This window comes from Pinus tabuliformis, chromosome 5_1 (assembly GCF_031772625.1).
Source record: "Pinus tabuliformis cultivar Carrire ecotype Pingquan chromosome 5_1, CPIR1, whole genome shotgun sequence".
NCBI lineage: Eukaryota > Viridiplantae > Streptophyta > Pinopsida > Pinales > Pinaceae > Pinus > Pinus tabuliformis.
Genome location: NC_142305.1, coordinates 876,163,639 through 876,182,236, shown reverse-complemented (window position 1 = coordinate 876,182,236; position 18,598 = coordinate 876,163,639). Strand labels below are relative to the sequence as shown.

Here is an 18,598-nt window from a genome sequence, read left to right as displayed (position 1 = left end):
GTATATATATATATATATATATATATATATATATATATATATATATATATATATATATATATATATACATCATGTGTTGAACATTGTAGTGCTCAAAAAATATGTGTTCAAATTACATCGTGTGACAACATGTCTCTCAAAACTGCAGAAAATAAACCTAGGGATCTAATCTGTGTGATGCTCTCTATAGCACACCACTGCTCAAACAACATGTCTAAGGAGTCAGTGGATCCTGTTCGACACCCATGCTGTGTGTCGTTGGTACTGTCTAGGGACATCCTTGAATCTCGTGTAATCTGGAATCCCCTCTGTCAAGCCCTCTAGGTCACGAGCGATCTCATCCTCCACATCTCCGCTAGGAGGGAGCATCTCGAACTCCCTCTTGACTCTCCGAGCAATGGGAGACAAACCTGCAGGTCTTTCAAGTCCAACATCTGTAAGATTGAAACATAATGATGAGGACATATATATAAAAAAAATAATAACAAAAAATTACAAAACTCTTTAAAAATAAAAAATGAGTTTGTTACCTCTATCATCCCAGTGTTCCCCAAGAGGGAGTACTAGGTCTGGATCACCTCTGAAGTTAGTCCTGACATATGGCTAATCCTCTACAACAACGAGTTGGCGATCTAGCCACTCGAAGAACTTCGGTCTCCACGACATCTGTCAATCACCGCCTCCTTGAGGCATTAGTATAGCCCAGCGAGTGATTCGTGGTTCATGTGGTGGTGGCCTAGGCACTACCACTTCCTGCCTCTGAAAGATTGGAATTCGTTCTAGGATGAACGGTATGAGGATCGAACCATACCCAAACTATTTGGTATCACCTCGTTGGCATTTTGTCAATTGCCTTTTGAGGTTGTCTGATACCGCCTCTGCCCAATTGAATACAGTGGGGTTTAAGCAGTCGGCGGCCAGCCGGAGTTGAGTCTTGGTGGCCTCATGCAGGGCCTGCGAACCAGCTACTCTAGTGATGGTGGAAAGGAGGACTTGTAGTGACAAGTCAATTGTTGTTGCAATCTTTAGTTTGCCTCCGTTGTCTGATTTCTGGGCCTCCAGACACATTCTCCTGATGAGCATGTCCATGGTCTCTCCTGTGATTCGAGTACCTATCATTTGGGGCCTTTCTCCCCTTCATGATAACCCTGTCAATAAATAGATATTGGTGGCATTGATTTCTAATTCTTGTCCCCGGATGTTGAATCTCCCTTCATTTGGATCCCATGCTCCAACAAGGTACTGGAGTAGATCGGGTTGTGCTCTTAGGCACGACACCATGAAGAACTTTAGGAGCCCGCAATTCCTGAGCACATCCAAACAATTTGGATCCCCCATGGCCAACTCATCATCGTTGCTATGTTCCTGCTCTTTCCATTCGATCACCATGATTTTCTCCCTGTAAACACACAAATATGTAATTGTAAGTGTCATAATTGTGCTTAAAACCTCTTTAAATTGCTTAAAGTTTGAGGAATTTTGGTTCTCAGCACTCGTCGCACCTGTTTCTAAAATAGATACGACGAGCTGAAACCCGTGGTTTGAAAAAATTTTGGCTCTTCGCAACTATTTGGTGTACAATCATGACGAGCTCATTTTCCCTCCATTGGAAAATTCGGCTCTTCGAGGTCCCGAGCTGGGAACTTGCAATGACCACCGCGGAAATTTCCATCCCAAAATCCTCCTAAAATATGGCTAAAAACGTAAAAAACGAGATAAATTGTCTCTAAAATGCAGGGTACAAGATATGGTCCCTACCTGCAATGGATGGATTCGCAAATAAGCTTTTGAAATTCCTCCAATCGATCGCCAAAATCACAATGCACAAGGGTAATTTTTTTCCACTCCAAGGTAGAAGTAAAAAGTGAATTGTTTTTTACCAATTGACCCTTTTATAAGCTCTTCTTGGCAAATTAGGGTTTTAGGTTAAGGTTTTAGGTCTCTTTTTGCATATTTTATGCGAATTTACATCAAAAACAGATCTTACACTTGCTTTTTGTGCAATGACAGGTTCCAAATACTCTGGTGATGGTGGTTTATGAGTTGTATTTTATAATTTTTCACACTCGGTAAGAACAAGAAAAAAATTCCCTTTTGGAGTCATCTTTAAGCTCTTTTCTGACTCTCGAAACATGAAAATATTACCGAGCTCTTGTCGCTTTGAACTCATTAAAGGCTATGAAGCAACATCTACCTAGTATAAGTTTACCCCTTTTATGAACTCGGATAGATTACTTAGGAAAAAGGTACATGTTGATCTATCATGGCCAATAGGTTCCCTTGGGTATTGTTTTCTACCTTTTCGGATTCAAGAGACAAATTTATGAAAAGGGACTTTTGGAGTTTTCTTTTCCATGTATTTTTCAAACTCTCTAAATATGAAAAAGACTCCGAGTTTTACCTATGTCAGACTCATTAAACCCTGAAAACATTGGACTTGTCATCATGACGAGACCGAGCTTCTCCTTCCTAGGGCTTGTTTAAAATTACTAGTTTGGATTTGTTCGAAGGACAAACTTATATTACAAGCATATGTTATCCCCTTCAAGCTTTTGTTTTCAAAATAATTGTGAAACTCGCTAGAAATGGTGGTGGAATATTTGGAAGTATTCCGTTGGTTGTGTTAATTATTACAGCAGCTTTTCACTCTTGAACATTAACACTCCTTCTGCTTCGTGTCGGGTTGAGATATCCTCACTTTATCGTTGGCCTTCCAGGTTTTTGTTTATCCATTTCGCCTTAGTCCATTTGATCCTTACTGCATCATCATGACCTTTGATCCTTTGGTACCAAAATTCTGCCAAACTCCAGAGTCGTGTCACCGATATGTACAAGAGCTTAATCCTTCTACAGTTTGTATCCTTGTACACCTTCCTCAGATTCTCTGTCTCATCCACATTCATCTTTTTCCTTTGTCGATGATGTGGGAAACATTATGGCCCTCCTTCGATCGATCGCTTCCTATCGACTTCAACTCATTATCTGGGAAGTTGATCTAGAGACTCCTTTCTGATACCTTGGAGCTTGCATGCCTTAATGGAAAGTTCTTCACATTCGACGATAGGCTTTCATTATTGGCCTTCGATCGGGTGATTTCACGAGTGTTCAACTTCAGATCATTCTTCACACTTCGTGGATTGTACTAATAGTACCTTGAGAACCATTGACATTACTGGTGGTCTCTCTCATGTTTGTTAACAGTTTACATCATTGACCAGTAATCAAGAAATTTTCTATTATTCTCGACTTCAACACATCTATTCACATATTAGAATTCATACCATAATCGGGTTGGGATTCAAGACCCTGGTCTCAGATTACACCAGTCCAAGTTGCACGGATTGATTCATGATTGTATACATGACTCTTTTGATTGGATGGCCATGACCATACATGAGTCTTTCATATGGTCCTTCTGACTGGATGGATGTGTCCATACCACAGATCATTTATGTTTATCTTATAGATGGTTGCACCCATGGCTTATGCATATGTATTTCCTTTCACTATGTACTCATGTATCAGAGATATCAGTTGTACTTGCATTTGTAGGTTCTTCGTGATGGTGTTATGTTTCAGTTATGGATTCATAAAGAATTTCACCCCTCCCACTCTCTCGGCCTTAATGCTTTAGAGGGCATCTCTTGCATAGTAATTTGTCACTGACCCCGCATTCCCTGATCCCGGACACTGTCGGTTCATGTTATTGATGTCTACCTTGTGTCATGTTGCAAATTATGTGTCAATGTCTTCCTTGTCATCTCAGGAAGAATACCTTAGTTCACTACTCATGGAGCAGACCCTTTTTTACCTATGTTTTTGGGTCGTCGCGAGTCAGCAGTTGTTCCACCCACAAAGATGGCCAAAATTGAACTATCCCTAGTGACATCTTCGCTCTGTCTCTGTGTTGCACTTGCGACGAGCTACTTTTGGCAAGTTTTTTAAATAACTCGTCAAAGCTTCAAATTGTAACAACTTCATGGGTTGTCCTAGGGTTGGTTGTTGGATCAAATGAGCTCGCCTCTCTCCTTTGGGATTGTTGTTCCACCTTTTGTGCAACCTCTCAAAGGGATAAGCTCTTTCACCCATCTCTCATGGAATCTCCTCCTCCTATAAATACTTCCTCCATAGCTTCAAATAGTTTTTGTAGCTTCAGAGTTCATGAGTTCAATAGTAAAAGTAGAGAGTTTTGCTAGAGTGTGGAAGTAGCCTCTTATGTAACTTAGCTTGGGATAGTTTTGAGTTGAGTTGGCTTGATTGTAACAGTGTTCTATCATCAACCTTTTTGGGTGAGAGAGAGAGAGAGAGTTATTCGTCCTTTTGGGAGACAGTTCATTAGTGAATGCTTGCAGAGACATGCTGATAGGACCCTTCAAGGAGACTTACGACATCAAGGCTTGGTTGTAAGTTTTACTTCAGTTTATATTAATACAAATCAATGGCTTATTTCCTATATCTTATGTCGAATTGTGTATTGATCACTTGAAGCTCCTTGACTCTTTAAGTAGATCTTTTTTTTCGTATTCTATTAAGTTCATGGTTGTTCTCTATATGTTGTTTTTAGGTACAAGTGATTAGAAGAATGAGAGTTGGAGCAACACAACAGGGACTTCATCAAACAACGGTTTGAAGGTAGGCCTTCATGACATCGACTTTCTAAGGAAATTTGCTTTGGTATTGTCTTTGCTATGACTAGACCCACTCTAGGGCTAGAGGGGTTGCCTCTATCCACAAAGGGAAGTTGCCTGCACCACAATTCCTAATTCTATTTAAGGATGAAAGGAGATGCAAAAGGGTTCAGGTTGAGAGTGTTTTAGAGGCTATACTACTTTTCTGTAAGTTTTGTTGAATGAATTGAAGAAAGTAGATGCATATTTATACAATGGTACATGTGTTTGGCTTATTGGTATCTTGTTCCTCTGGTTTCATGATATGTATTATTCTCAGATCTTCTTATAGTTTTTAAATTTCATACAACAATTTTCTTCTTGTTCATCTTTGAAATATTTCTTAGAATTCAAGAATTGCTCTGACAAATTTCAGCTAATCAATATATGTGTGTTTTTTTCTTCTATGGCAAGTTGAATTTGTCCTTGTATGGATGCTCAGGTTGTCATTTTTCCTTTTCCTCCCATTCAAATTGTTACTACAACGAATTTGATTATTTACCCATAGGTCTACTTACCTTGCCCCTATGTGAATTGCACCATATCCCTAATTCATTCAGACCTATAACAATGCTATGACTTAAAGTAGTTCTGCCCTCTACGTCCACCTTAAACAAATAAAAATCAAAACATCCTCCGATCATCATAACCAGCCTAAAATCTAGACCATGTCAGTCATTTAGTTGATTGATAGAAGAAAACTAGCGAGAGGGTCCTTTGAAAGGCTAGGGGACTAGACCTTAGCCTAAAAGAGGTTTGTGGTTACCCCTGTGATCCTTTTTTCAGCCTAAAGGTTAATTACAAGGTGATAACAGATATCTACACAAAATTGAAGAATAACACAATTATTCATCAACATAATTAATTATAATACACAAAATTTAAGAATAGCACAATCATTCATCTAACATACTTAATTATAATTAACAAACTCGCTTATGAAATAAAATCATCATTACATATGATCTATAAACTTTTATTATATTTTGAAAAAACCATAATAACATAACTATCGAAAAGCACTTCCTCCCTTAATATTATTTACATCTTTTAATTATATCCCTTCCCTTTATTATTAATATCTATATCCCATAACATAAAATACTTTAACTTAATTATATCGGGAACTTCTATTACCCTAGCTAAAATAACTATAATATAAAACACTTTAACTTAACCTATTTATACTCTTTAATTTCCACACTATGATTCTTTATTTGTCTTTATCTTTAATTTCCACACCACGATTATTTTTATTTGTCTTTCCTAAATGTGGTTGACTCATTCTTATGAGGATCCTTTTCACAAATGCAGGTTTATCTCTATTGCTTTTATATAATTGTGATGAACATGAAAGTAATAAAATTAATTTGATACTCTATTGCCAGTTGACTCATTCATATGAGGGTACATATGAGGGTACTCGTTTCTCTCGCAGTTGTCTATAACTCGATCTTTTGAAAGTCTTTCCGACTGGTTTTTCCCGCCGAAATCCGGCAGGAATTTATTGGAATGGCAAGTTTGATAGCTAGTTTCTGCACAATGAAAGCGTTCCAGGGGTTTTTGAGGGTGCTGAATCCAAATATGCAGTTAAAAAACCATTTTAACTGCAACAAATCAAGATTTAACCTCAATTTCTTCCGTCGGATTCCATCACCGGAATCTCCAAAAAATCACATTATAGACAACTCCGTTTCTCTCTAGTGCTTCTTTATAATTATGACGAACATCAAAAATTATAAATTTAATTTGATGCATGCATATCCTATTTGCCTTTTTATAATTATGATCAACATCAAAGCAATAAAATTAATTTGGTGCAATGTTTATCAATGTTACCTCTTTATAATTATGTCATCAACATCAAAGTGATAAAATTAAATGGGTAAATTAAATGGGTGTGACAGAATGGAAGTTAAGATTCCTCCCTATTATATGGGGTCAATATTAGTTTTTAGTGAATATTAAATTTTTGGTAGGTTTCAAGATTACAAAGCTACACATAAAAATACAACGGAGATACTTCAGCATTTGTCAACTTAGCCATTTAAAATTAAGAAAACGTTATGGATTTGCATGCTTATGCAACATGCAATTCTTTTAACGAGTCAGCCATCGTGTTTTGAGAATTTCAGTGCATTATTGATTTTGAGCGGACAGCCCTGCGAAAGATCTGCGGTTAACGAGGACCGAGGCTCCATGATTTTGTTATATATTATGGTAAGGAGGGCCACGGTATCACGCCCTGCGAAAGATCTGCGGTTAACGAGGACCGAGGCTCCATGATTTTGTTATATATTATGGTAAGGAGGGCCACGGTATCACGCCCTGCGAAAGATCTGCGGTTAACGAGGACCGAGGCTCCATGATTTTGTTATATATTATGGTAAGGAGGGCCACGGTATCACGCACTCCAACGTTCGATTATCACTCGGAACCTCTGCCCCAAAAGAAATTCCGAGATGGCGTCCCTTTCTTCCCAATCGAATGGCACCGTTTGCCCCCCAGTTACAGTAAAGCATACGAAGCTCTTCATCAATGGAGAGTTTGTAGATTCAGTTTCAGGTATTTAATTTCTTGATCCATTGCACAGTATTTTAAAGTCAAATCAAGATTTGTGTTTAGATCTTTAGGGCTGATTTATTTGTATTGTTGCAGGGAAAAAGTTCGAGACTTTGGATCCTCGAACAGGGGAAGTGATAGCGAGCGTATCAGAGGCCAGGCAAGAAGATGTGGATTTGGCTGTAAAAGCCGCTCGCGCAGCATTTGATCACGGGCCATGGCCTCGCATGTCTGGCTATGTAATAATTGTTATTAATACTGTTCAACTTTTGCTGCATTATGTTGCTTTCTGGTTTCTTTTCTGCGTTTTTTTCTCTTTTCCCTTTCTTTATCAATATTGTTCATCTTTTGCTATATTCTGTTGTTTTCTGGTTTCTTTTCTGCATTTTTCCTCTTTTCCCCTTTCTTTCTTTTAATGGATTAGCTTGCTGCCGGTTCAGCAAAGAGGGTGCATTCTTCACAAGTTCGCAGATCTGGTGTTGCAACACAGTGAGCAGCTCGCAGTTCTTGAAACTTTCGACAATGGGAAGCCACTGGATATGGCTCGGATGATGGATTTACCTTCCTGTATCCAGATTCTACGATATAATGCTGGTGAAATATCCTGAATTAAAACCTATGAACTTATTTGTGTGTTTGTTTTTTTCTAAGTTGGGAAGCCCTGAGCTTAACTGAATTGTGACAATATTTTAGGATCATTTAACTGGATCTATGAATATGTGCAGGATCAGCTGACAAGATCCATGGACTAACGTTGAAGATGAGTGGACCTTATCAGGCCTATACTTTGCATGAGCCCATCGGAGTTGTTGGTCAGATTATACCCTGGAACTTTCCATTGCTGATGTTTTTCGCTAAGGTCGCTCCTGCATTGGCCTGCGGATGTACAGTGGTTATCAAATCTGCAGAGCAGACTCCCTTAACTGCACTTTATTGTGCACAATTAGCCAGCGAGGTATTTATATTATCATTTTAATAGGGTCAAGATATTGCAGATCCAATCCAATAACTGTTTAATCGGAGGTGGTCTCTCCATAATTTGTAATTGCAGGCAGGAATACCCCCTGGGGCTCTTAATGTGCTCTCTGGCTTTGGTGAAACTGCTGGTGCTGCCATGAGCAGCCACATGGATATTGATAAGGTAAGCTGATACATTGATGGCAAATGCTATAATTTTTTCATTTAGGGATCATTGGTTCATTGAAATGAATACGGTGAAAGAGTATGAAGGGTTTGTAACTCCGTGTTGGATTGTACTCAGATATCATTTACAGGGTCAACTCAAGTTGGGCGACTTATTATGGAGGCTGCTGCAAAGAGCAACTTGAAGCCTGTGACATTAGAATTGGGTGGAAAATCCCCTCTCATTGTTATGGAGGACGCTGATATTGATGAAGCTGTGGATATTGCCCATCTAGCAGTATTTACCAACATGGTGACTATACAAACCAGATGCCTTATAAAAAAATATACTAGATTGAGCAAATGGTATTGCATTGCATCAAGTATGTTGTTTTGATATTTCTGTGATCAAATTTTTGCAGGGGCAAGTCTGCTTGGCAGGTTCAAGGGTGTTTGTTCAAGAAAGCATTTATGATGAATTTGTGAAGAAAGCAGTGGAAAGAGCAAAGAAGCAAGTGGTCGGAGACCCTTTTAAGTCCGGGGTCCATCAAGGCCCTCAGGTAAGCGATGCATGCACCTTTCTCACAGATTGCACTGTCTCAGATAGCATTGACAATTCTATGAAAATGTGTAGAAACATGCAGTACACTTCAGTGGTGCTCTCACCTTTCTTAGCTACTTGAGAAGCCCATCCACTAAGAGACCTAGCAGATAAAGATTAAACGTTGATGGAATATTATGTAGTTTTCTTCTTTTTCTAATATAGATTCTAGAATATTATGCTGAGTAATTTAAGAGAGTGTAACTTGCTCCCACTTTAAAATAGTTTTCTTAGTAAATTTGATGGACATTCAATTTTAGGTAAAAGAACTAGTTTGTATTTTATTTTATTGTAGTTTATTTTTATAATAAATTATTAATTTGACCAAATACTTTTATGTGTTTTTTTTTTAAATTTTCATAAATTAATATATTAATGTGACTTTTTATTATAATATTATACAATATTTAAAACCATATATTTTTAGTATTTTTATAAAAATATATATTTTATTCTATTTTGACTATAAATTATTAATTTGACTTTTTATTATAATATTAAAACAAAATTATATTTTTAGATATTTTTATAAAAAGATATAGTCACTAGGATGTTGTTTTCTGTAAAATTTTAATTGTAATGTTAAAATGGTAGAAATATTTATAAAATTTAGAAAGGAAATTTATCACTTCAACATTTTAAATACTAAGACGTTAAAAGCATAAAATATTAAAAATATAAAGACATTAAAAATTAAATTATAGATTCACAAAATGTAAAAAAGAAAAATATATTTGAAAATATTTTATAAAGATATAGAATTTAGTGTTAATTGAAGTGATTTTAGATGGTTAAATAGAATGGGTGCTATAATTATCATTTAGATTTAAATTTTTGATAATAATATGATGAGTTATAATATTTTGATAAATATTATTATAAAAATTCCACGCTTATGAATATTATTATATTATTTTAGTACGAAATTTTTTTTTTTTTAAATATATAATTTATTCAATAAATTTGTCAAAATAAATATATTATTTATAATAAATATTATATGATTCATATGTTTTTCCTTTAATTATATTATTTATAATAAATATTATATGATTCATATGTTTTTCCTTTAATTTTAACTTAATTGTGAATTTAAAGTATGAAAACATCTAATTACAAAATTTATTGTCAATTTTGTTTTTATTTTGTTATTGGTTTTTTAATATAAAAATTTAAATTAAATTAAAAATCATAAAAATAAATTATTATATTATATTATATTTATATTTTAGGAAAGTTATATAGATTTTTATAGATATTATCGTTATTATATTTCATTTTCTTTTCATTACACAAAAGAATTACACATGAAAATAAAAAATAAAAAAATCTTAATCCTTTAAAAAAAAAAAAACATTATCTAAAGAAAACAGTCATGATACGCCATTGAATTATTATTAATAATAATATGATTTGAAATGTTCAGGTATAGATGTTCGACGCTGAACCGTCGATGTTCGGATATACTTTTATTAAATTAAAAAAAAAAAAGTCAGTGGCGTGATTTCATATACGCGCTTTGGCTTGGAATAAGAACACAAATAGAGTATCTCATCTTCTGCCAATTCTCTCTCTTAATAATTATTAACTTATTTCCATGTCTATGTCTATATTCTATGTAGGATGGTTATGGAATAAATTATAGTAACTTTATGGAGGACCACTTGGCAAAGTAATTTATTTTCTGAGTGGGATAACTTTGGACAGCCTGTACTTACTTCTTATAAGAAGTTTAAATATTTTTATTGGGTGTATTTTATGGTTTTGAAATATGACACTTACACGATTGATTTTATATGTGATGGTTTTTATTTTTTCTTTTCAGATCGACAAGTTGCAATTTGAAAAAGTGCTGAAATATATTCAATATGGAAAAGACGAAGGAGCTAATTTAGTGACTGGAGGTGGCTGTTTAGGTGGTCCAGGATTTTATATTGAAACTACAATATTCTCTGATGTTCAGGTGGGTGACTTGAATTTAATTTATATTCCATTAATATTTATATAAAAATATTATATTATAAATATATTTTTATATTATGAATATATTTTCAAGATATTTATTATTTTAAAATATTTTGCAGGATGATATGAAGATTGCACAAGATGAAATCTTTGGACCAGTGATGTCTATTTTGAAATTCAAGTAAGAATTTAGAATATTTTCATTTTTACTAATAAATAAATATAAATAAAATAATTTACAATTTTGCTTTTTTTTTTTTTATAGGTTTAAATTGAAAGAAAAAATGTTATTAATCTGTATAAATAATTATTAATTTATATAAAAGTTTATAATATTTTTATTTTTATTAATTTTTTTAAAATAATTAATATATAGTATAGTATATATCTGTAATTTTGAAATTAATAAAGTTATTGATTTGTGTAATGCAGGACTATAGATGAAGCAATAGAAAGAGGAAATAAAACAATTTACGGGTTGGGCGCTGGAATTGTTACTAAAAACATAGATGTGGCTAATAGATTTACTAGATCTTTGCGTGTTGGATCGGTATGGATCAATTGTTACCTTATAGGTAGTCCAGATTGTCCAATGGGAGGATACAAGATGAGCGGAATCGGGAGAGAATATGGATCTACTGGTCTTGAAAATTATTTACAAGTCAAATGCGTCATTACTCCACTTCAAGAATCTCCTTGGTTATAAGAGTTTCTTATGAATTTTTATGTTATTTTATATTATTGTGTGGTATACAACTATTACAATTTTAAACTTATTTCTGATTTTAAATAAATTTTAAAAATTACATGTTTTTATTGTTTTACTCTTTTTTTTTTCTTATTGAAAATTTCTATGTAACTTATACATTTTTAATTTTATAATTTCACTGGTTGTATTTATATTTCAAAAAAATATATAATTTATTTTTATAAATGTATTAATCATATTTTAATGTTTGTGTATTTCAAAACTATATGTGAGCTTTGTTTATTCTCTATTTGAGTGCATTCAACCATAACTAGCATCAACATTCAAAAGCATGACAACTCTTTTACTACGATAGCATTCTTCAATGGAAAGGAAATATACTGAATAAAATCCAATTCCATGATGCTAAGTGCCATTTCTATGTGTGCCCATTTACTCATTTAAGAAAACAGTAAGAATGTCCATGGTTATACAATCAGAAGTGGATTTGAATTTATTGTTGTGAGCACGAGGTTTGTAAACATGTATGTAAAATGTGTAGGGTGATAACATCCACCATAAATTGTCTTAAACAATGCCTAAATGAAATATTATATCATGGAATGCAAACATTGTGTTACATTGCTTTGCACATATTCCTTTGCTTGATGAATGGAGTCTTGAGGTTGGTGTCACACCTATAACCATCACTATTTTATCAAATGTCTATTATTTTCCTTTAACAATGGTAATTACAATATGTTTATATATTTATACATAGATCGTATTGGACAACATGGGATGAAAAACATGGAGTATAATCATGGGAATATCAAAATAAATGCTAAAATTGGTGATACTGAGATTATTGGTGAAATGAATTTAGGCCTATTACCATTCTTATAGTGATTTTACATATCCCATGCTTTCATAACTATGTGAGAATATTTTCCCACCAACCTTTCGCATCCACCCAATGATTGGTTTAAAAATTTAAAGGAGAAATGTCGCTTTATTTAAGGAATATGGTGGAAAAAGGAAGACTTCTAAGGGTCACACTTGGTAATGCAATTACCAAGATAGGTGACATTTTCCCATTCCCTTTAGTGGAATCATTGTAGAATTTCCCCCTATAAATCACCTGATAATACAATATACTAAAGCAAAATACTAGATCTACTTCTACAATCAAACTTTGCAGAAGCTTAATCAATTTGAGCTAGATCTATCAGAACACATATAACAAAGAAGAAGAAATCATACACATGAAACACAGAAGAATACTCTGGGGAAAACCTCAGCTAAAAACCCCAATCTCTGTATTATCATACAACTGGAAATATGTCTGAATTACACATTGAAGCTTTAGCTCACAAGCTATCCAGCTCTCAGTACAATCCCTCTGTTGCTCATAGACAGTTAAAGGCTTCTCACAAACCTTCTCCTCTGCCCTCCAAGCCTCCTATTCCCTTGTGCAGTCTCTCCTGGGGTCCAATGCTGCCACCTGTGTGAATTCACCTCTCACACAACTCACCAAACTCAGAAATAACTACACAATCTTGAAGGAGATAATTCATTCTGCACAGATGAGTTTCCTATATAGGAAAAATCCTATAACTGATAGTACATTGTCCCTTCCTCTGATCTCAACTGGGTCTCTGACTGAACTGACATGCATGAGTTATTTATGAGAGAATATTGAGTTATCTAAATTGCAGCAGTTACATGCATGCATGCATTAACTAACTGAAATCACAATTAATTCCAAAAACTATTGGAACTAATCTAACTAGACTTAACTCAATTAATTGGGCTAACTAATTACAACTCAGAGTACAACTCATCTTGATCTCCTTTAATCAAGGGATAACTTCCTCAACCAATGGAGAAATTGTCGCATGTCTTCAAATAGACTTCATGTTTGATTTTCTTCAACTAATTAACTCAAGATGAATTAATTAATTATTTTTCAAAGAACTACTAAGATCAAATTCAAATTTAATTCTCAATTTTAGTTCAGGGACTAACTAAAATTGGAATATATCCCGAAATGTTATTTATAACAATGTTATTTCTAGCATTTCCATTTTTTCATTCCTTGTTGCTATATCCAACACTGGTATCTAAGATGCTATTTGTAGCATTTCTATTTTATCATTCCTTGTTGCTATATCCAACACTAGTACCTGAAATTCTATTTATAGAAATTCTATTTATAGCATTTCTATTTTCAACATTTCTTGTTGCTATTTTCAACACTCCCTCTCAACAAGAAAGGCATTCAACTCGAACCCAATCCTGAACCTTTGGAATGTTTTGCATGCAACACTTCTCCCTAGTGTTGTTGCTCCAACAACTCTAGAAACAAAAAATATCCAACCTCAATCAGAATGATGCCTCTGTCATCAAAGTCTTTGACTGTTATTGCCTCTGTCAACTGAAAAGTATGCACCTCTGTGCTCTTCAGTATCTAACTACTCTAGCCTCCATCACTTTGATCTCTGACTGTGTCAATCACATGGATTCCTATTGCTGCATCTGTGTTGTTGTTAGTCCTATCTCCCATCATACATCCGCACTGCACCTTCTTTCAACATGTTGCATCGTGTTTCCCACTACTGCACTACAACTCAGTTACTGAGAAGTAAGTAACTAATCTCCCAACTGACCTCCCTATTGGGCTAGAAACACACTCTGGTGCTGAAACTCCCTCTACCGCTCCATCTACATCTGTCTCTACCCACTCAGCCAGTCCTGCTACTCCTCGTCGGGGCTCCCATAGCAAGGTCTAATCAAAGAGGTTGGGTACCTCAATGATCATGCCCCTATTCTAGCCTTCTTGGGACTATCATTCCACATTGCCCCACCTCCTACCTAGAGGTATGGATGCATGTGATCCTTCTGCCCACTTGGCTTGAAAGTTCACCCTAATGGAGGTCTCTGCACGAGTGGATTCCTCTACTCGATCTCCTCTTGGCTTCTCCAATTGTGGCTGCTCCACAACCTCGTGAAGCTGCTTCACCATCTGTGGCTCCTCCACAATTGTATGAGACTTTTTCTGGTGTTGCATGTTGAAAGGTAATGTACTCTCCTTCTCAACCACCAAGTCTCCAACATTTGCCTTGCTCCTCAAGGCTTTGCATGCATCTTCAACCTCAAGAGCATATAGGTTCTTGAATTGTGAACCGATCTGCTTCACTTGTATCAGGGTGATGTGTCTAAGGAAAAGCTTTCCCTTACTGAAGACTACATCATAGCCTTTGTCTTCCAGCATCGCGATCGATACCAAGTTCTTCTTCAGTCCTAGCGCATACTTCACATTTGTCAAGGTAATGCGAGCTCCATGCTCCCTTTAAAAAGAAACTATGCCCACACCTGAAACACTATACTTTTCATCATTACCCATCGCGATGAGTAATGAGGGTGAAATCCAACTCGAATTGTGAGGCCAATGCCTCACCTTCATATCCTTCCTTGGATCCCATCTTGGATTTCTTCAATGGACAATTTGTTGCAAAATGGCCTACCTCATGACAATGAAAGCATCACACTTTCGATTTGTCAAACTTCTTCCCACTATGGGAAGAACTCGATTTGGGATGAGAATCCTTCTCCTTCCCTTTCTTTTCCTTACTCACTAAGGCACAATTTTCTTCATTCTCCTTGGATGAAGAACCATCTCTGGTGCTTCTTCTTCTCTCCTCCTGCATCATATTTGACCAAAGTCATTCCCAATCTGGCGGTTTCTCTCTTCCATTAACCGAGTCTTGGTAGCTATGCCAGCTCTTAGGAAGACTGAGGAGCGCAAGACTCACGATGTCATGATCAGCTGTCATGATCCCTATACTTCCAAGCTCATCCCTACAGGTGGTGAGCTTGTTTAGATATGTACAGATCCTGTCACCATTTTCACACTTGATTTTCTGAAGCTTGTCTTTCAGCACCAGCTTCCTCTGATCGTTGTTGTTCTGATATAGATCCTTCAGTATTTTCCACATTAAAAATGATGTCTCCTTCTGTTATAGACATTTTTGTGCCTTACAGCATTGAGCATGAAATTTCCATAAACTAAGGGATCCAAAGTCCCTAAACATGTTGTTCCTACCCCCTAGAGGAACAAGGCTAACAAAACACAGCAATTCACAGAAGTTCTCCACCAAAAACTGCTCAAAACAAGTCAATTCAGGATCATTTCAGTGGCTACACTAGCTGTTTGCGCTGAATGTCAAAGCCAACACTCGCTACCTGCGTTGAATGTCAACTAGAACAAAGGCTACCTGTGCTGAACGAGAGTGGACAAGTGGCAGGCTCATTTCTCAAGGTGTCAAAACCCAGGAAGCTTCCAAAATGACACTTTCCTCAGGGAATTCGACTGGTGATGAGTAAGAGGTTCCAAATCTCCAAGTGGAAGCAAGAACCTCCAAGTGGACTCAAGAACTAACAGAGGGAGAGGACACTAGTCAGATCTCAAGCTGACTCATCCTCTCTCCAAACATCTATATATGGATCTCTCCTCCATGAGATCTACAGGCTGGAATTTGATTATTGCAAAGAATTGTTGTTGGTTCGAGACTGGAATCATTGGGTGCTTAATGCTTTGAAGGGGCTGAAGATAGGAATTCCATTTGCTGGGAAGGAGATGCTGGATTGGAGCCCTCTGGGTTGTATCTCTTCCTAAACCTTGTTATTCATTAATAAAGCTATCTTGGTTTCTCCTATATGTTGATGTATTTTGATGCATGAATGTATTAGTGTATTTGGTTTATTTCTAATCCTAAACTAGTTATGAATGTGAACATCTGTCTTTGTGTAGTGTTCTTCTCTTGTCGCAAGTAGCTATTCTCTTGTGATCTTGCAGGAAGTTGTAGCTGGATAAGCAAGAAGGCAAGTAGCTGTGAACACCCAAAGAGAAGGGAGATTGGATCGAGGGACAAACGGAAGACACCGGTAAGTCTATTGATCTCTCTTCTTTCATATTTCATAAAGGAAGAAACCAGTATAGCTGTACTCGTTTGTTGCTAAGGCACTGTCACACCTTAGGTGGATAGGATCGTCCTGCATAGGAATTTTTCCCCACAACAAATTGGCGACTCCGCTGGGGAGATTTGTTTAGTCATTTTATTTGTGTTTCTATCATTGTTTCTTTCATAGACTTGACAACAACAATCGAACTGCATCTTTCCCGGATGCAAAGTAGAAAGTTGCTGCTTTGATCCAATTGCTGGACTTGTCTATGATCTGAACAATGGATTCACAAATTATTTGATGATCCTTGTGTTAGATCTTAGTAGCCTCTCAAAGCATCCCTTTGATTACACCTTGCTTGTTGCTTTTATTTTTCCTGAAACAGTTGATTAAGTAGCAAACTGTGACCCAGAACCTGAGGGAAACGAGAGTTTCTCCTTCAGCGCAGACCCAGTGAAGGGATTCTGCATTTCAACGTAGGTCCCGTGAAGGCTACCTGCGCTGAATGTCAAAACCCCTGTGTTGAGGTTGCGCTGAACCCGTTTGTCCTTGTGCAGCTGGGGTTCTTTGCTCTGTTTTTCCTTGTTTTGATCTCTGATTTTTGTGGCCTGTAACCAGCATAGGTACCAGTCTGAAAACTCCTTTTCTCTGCTTACATTCCGCCTCCTTTTGTACAAAAAGACTGTGAGTGTTTTTATGTGTTTGTGGCGTCATTTACAATTTTCCTTTGCATGAGTGAAATAGTCATCCTGTAGCCCTTGATTCAGATCTGTTGATTGTGATCTTAGGAGAGAGTTCAGTGGCTGTTTGCAGATTGATTATACATTTGCTTTTGCTTATTGGTTTGAGTTTGTCTCTTTTAAGTGTTAAAACAAGTATTCATTTCGAAAATCGTTAAGTGTTGTAATCTCTTCTATCTTCTCTGATTTCAAAAAAGTAAACTTGTTTGTATTGATCATTTAAAAGAAAATTCAAAGTTGTACAAAAAGCTTTCTTTGTAGGCATCAATACTAAGAAAGCGGAAAACAAACACCTGCATTGTGCATTTGCATTTGATAGTTTGCATGTTGGATTTAGGAAAAGTGCATTAGAGTGTGCTGATTGATCTTTGAGAAAAGATGGTGTCTTTCTTTTCCCTTAGTAGCTAGGATTTTCAAAGTTGAAAAGATATAAAGCTTTCTTATCATCTTTAGACTGCATTTAGGAATTTGTATCATACATCTCGTGGTGAACCTTGAAAGGCAAACTTTAAAAAGATCAACCTAGAGTTCTAGGCTAGAGACGTGTTCCAGCGTCGTTAAGCCTGGTGACTGTCGATCTCGTAGAAGGTGGGTGATTCCTCCTGAGGGACGATAGCGCCAGTATAGATTGTGCTCCCAAGTACCGTCGCGTATATATTGGGAGACCCCTATAGGCATAAAACCTTTATCCTTAGGAAGCCATGTCGGCCGCCCTACTGATCGCAATGCACTGAACACAGCATTCAGGAAGATCGACCGCCCGTACCCTAAAAAGTATTCTGCGGTTTTTCGAAAAGTTTGGCATACCCTCTGCCTAGAACTCCAGAGCAGTTCCTTTTGGCCTTTTTCAGACTCTATAACAGAAAAAGTCCATCTGAGCATTTGTCACTTCGGGCTCGTTAAAACATCGAAGGAGACTAGAGTCATCTTTAGCTTTTTCTCGACTCTTTAAAAGTGAAAAAGCAAGTTGTGTCTAAAAGTTTCTAAAAAATTCATTTAATTCGAAAACACACTTTCCCCTTTTGTATTTTGGTTGATCGAGTAATCCGCAATCGTGGAAGAAAGTCAATTGAAACCCCGTCGTTCGCGGAGGCTTACAAGTCAACCGTCTTTGTCTCCGGAATCAAAAATAGTACGGACACAGTGAACTCGTTTAACCGGTTCGAAATCTCCTATCAATGTTAGAACAAGTGTTCCGACAACATCTGAGATTCCGGTTACTCCAAACATTTCTGGAAACCCTGCCTCTATAGAAGAAGTTCAACAGCCACAGAGGGACAGTAACACT

At 36.3% G+C, this 18,598-nt stretch overlaps 1 protein-coding gene across 2 annotated transcripts; it reads left to right on the top strand.

Annotated features, from left to right (window-relative positions):
* The first annotated feature begins 6,921 nt into the window (after positions 1-6,921).
* LOC149167611 (aldehyde dehydrogenase family 2 member B4, mitochondrial-like) lies at positions 6,922-11,623 on the top strand. 2 transcript variants are annotated; one of them, XM_089431562.1, is made up of 10 exons: positions 6,922-7,232; positions 7,334-7,468; positions 7,670-7,823; positions 7,955-8,184; positions 8,281-8,370; positions 8,491-8,664; positions 8,774-8,911; positions 10,778-10,915; positions 11,037-11,098; positions 11,350-11,623. In XM_089431562.1, exons 2-10 carry the CDS (start codon positions 7,457-7,459, stop codon positions 11,621-11,623), a joined length of 1,272 nt encoding a protein of 423 aa, XP_089287688.1. In that variant the 5' UTR covers positions 6,922-7,232; positions 7,334-7,456. The 2 variants fall into 2 exon arrangements, with proteins under 2 accessions (XP_089287688.1, XP_089287687.1); XM_089431561.1 differs by having other exon boundaries at positions 7,326-7,468.
* Positions 11,624-18,598: the final 6,975 nt, after the last annotated feature.

Bases quoted from the DNA above. Each gene is read 5' to 3' on its own strand.
- LOC149167611 (XM_089431561.1), top strand. From the start codon at position 7,130: ATGGCGTCCCTTTCTTCCCAATCGAATGGCACCGTTTGCCCCCCAGTT. The intron at 7,233-7,325 runs GTATTTAATTTC...GTATTGTTGCAG, and splicing joins GTTTGTAGATTCAGTTTCAG to GGAAAAAGTTCGAGACTTTG. The intron at 8,912-10,777 runs GTAAGCGATGCA...TTTTCTTTTCAG, and splicing joins GGGTCCATCAAGGCCCTCAG to ATCGACAAGTTGCAATTTGA.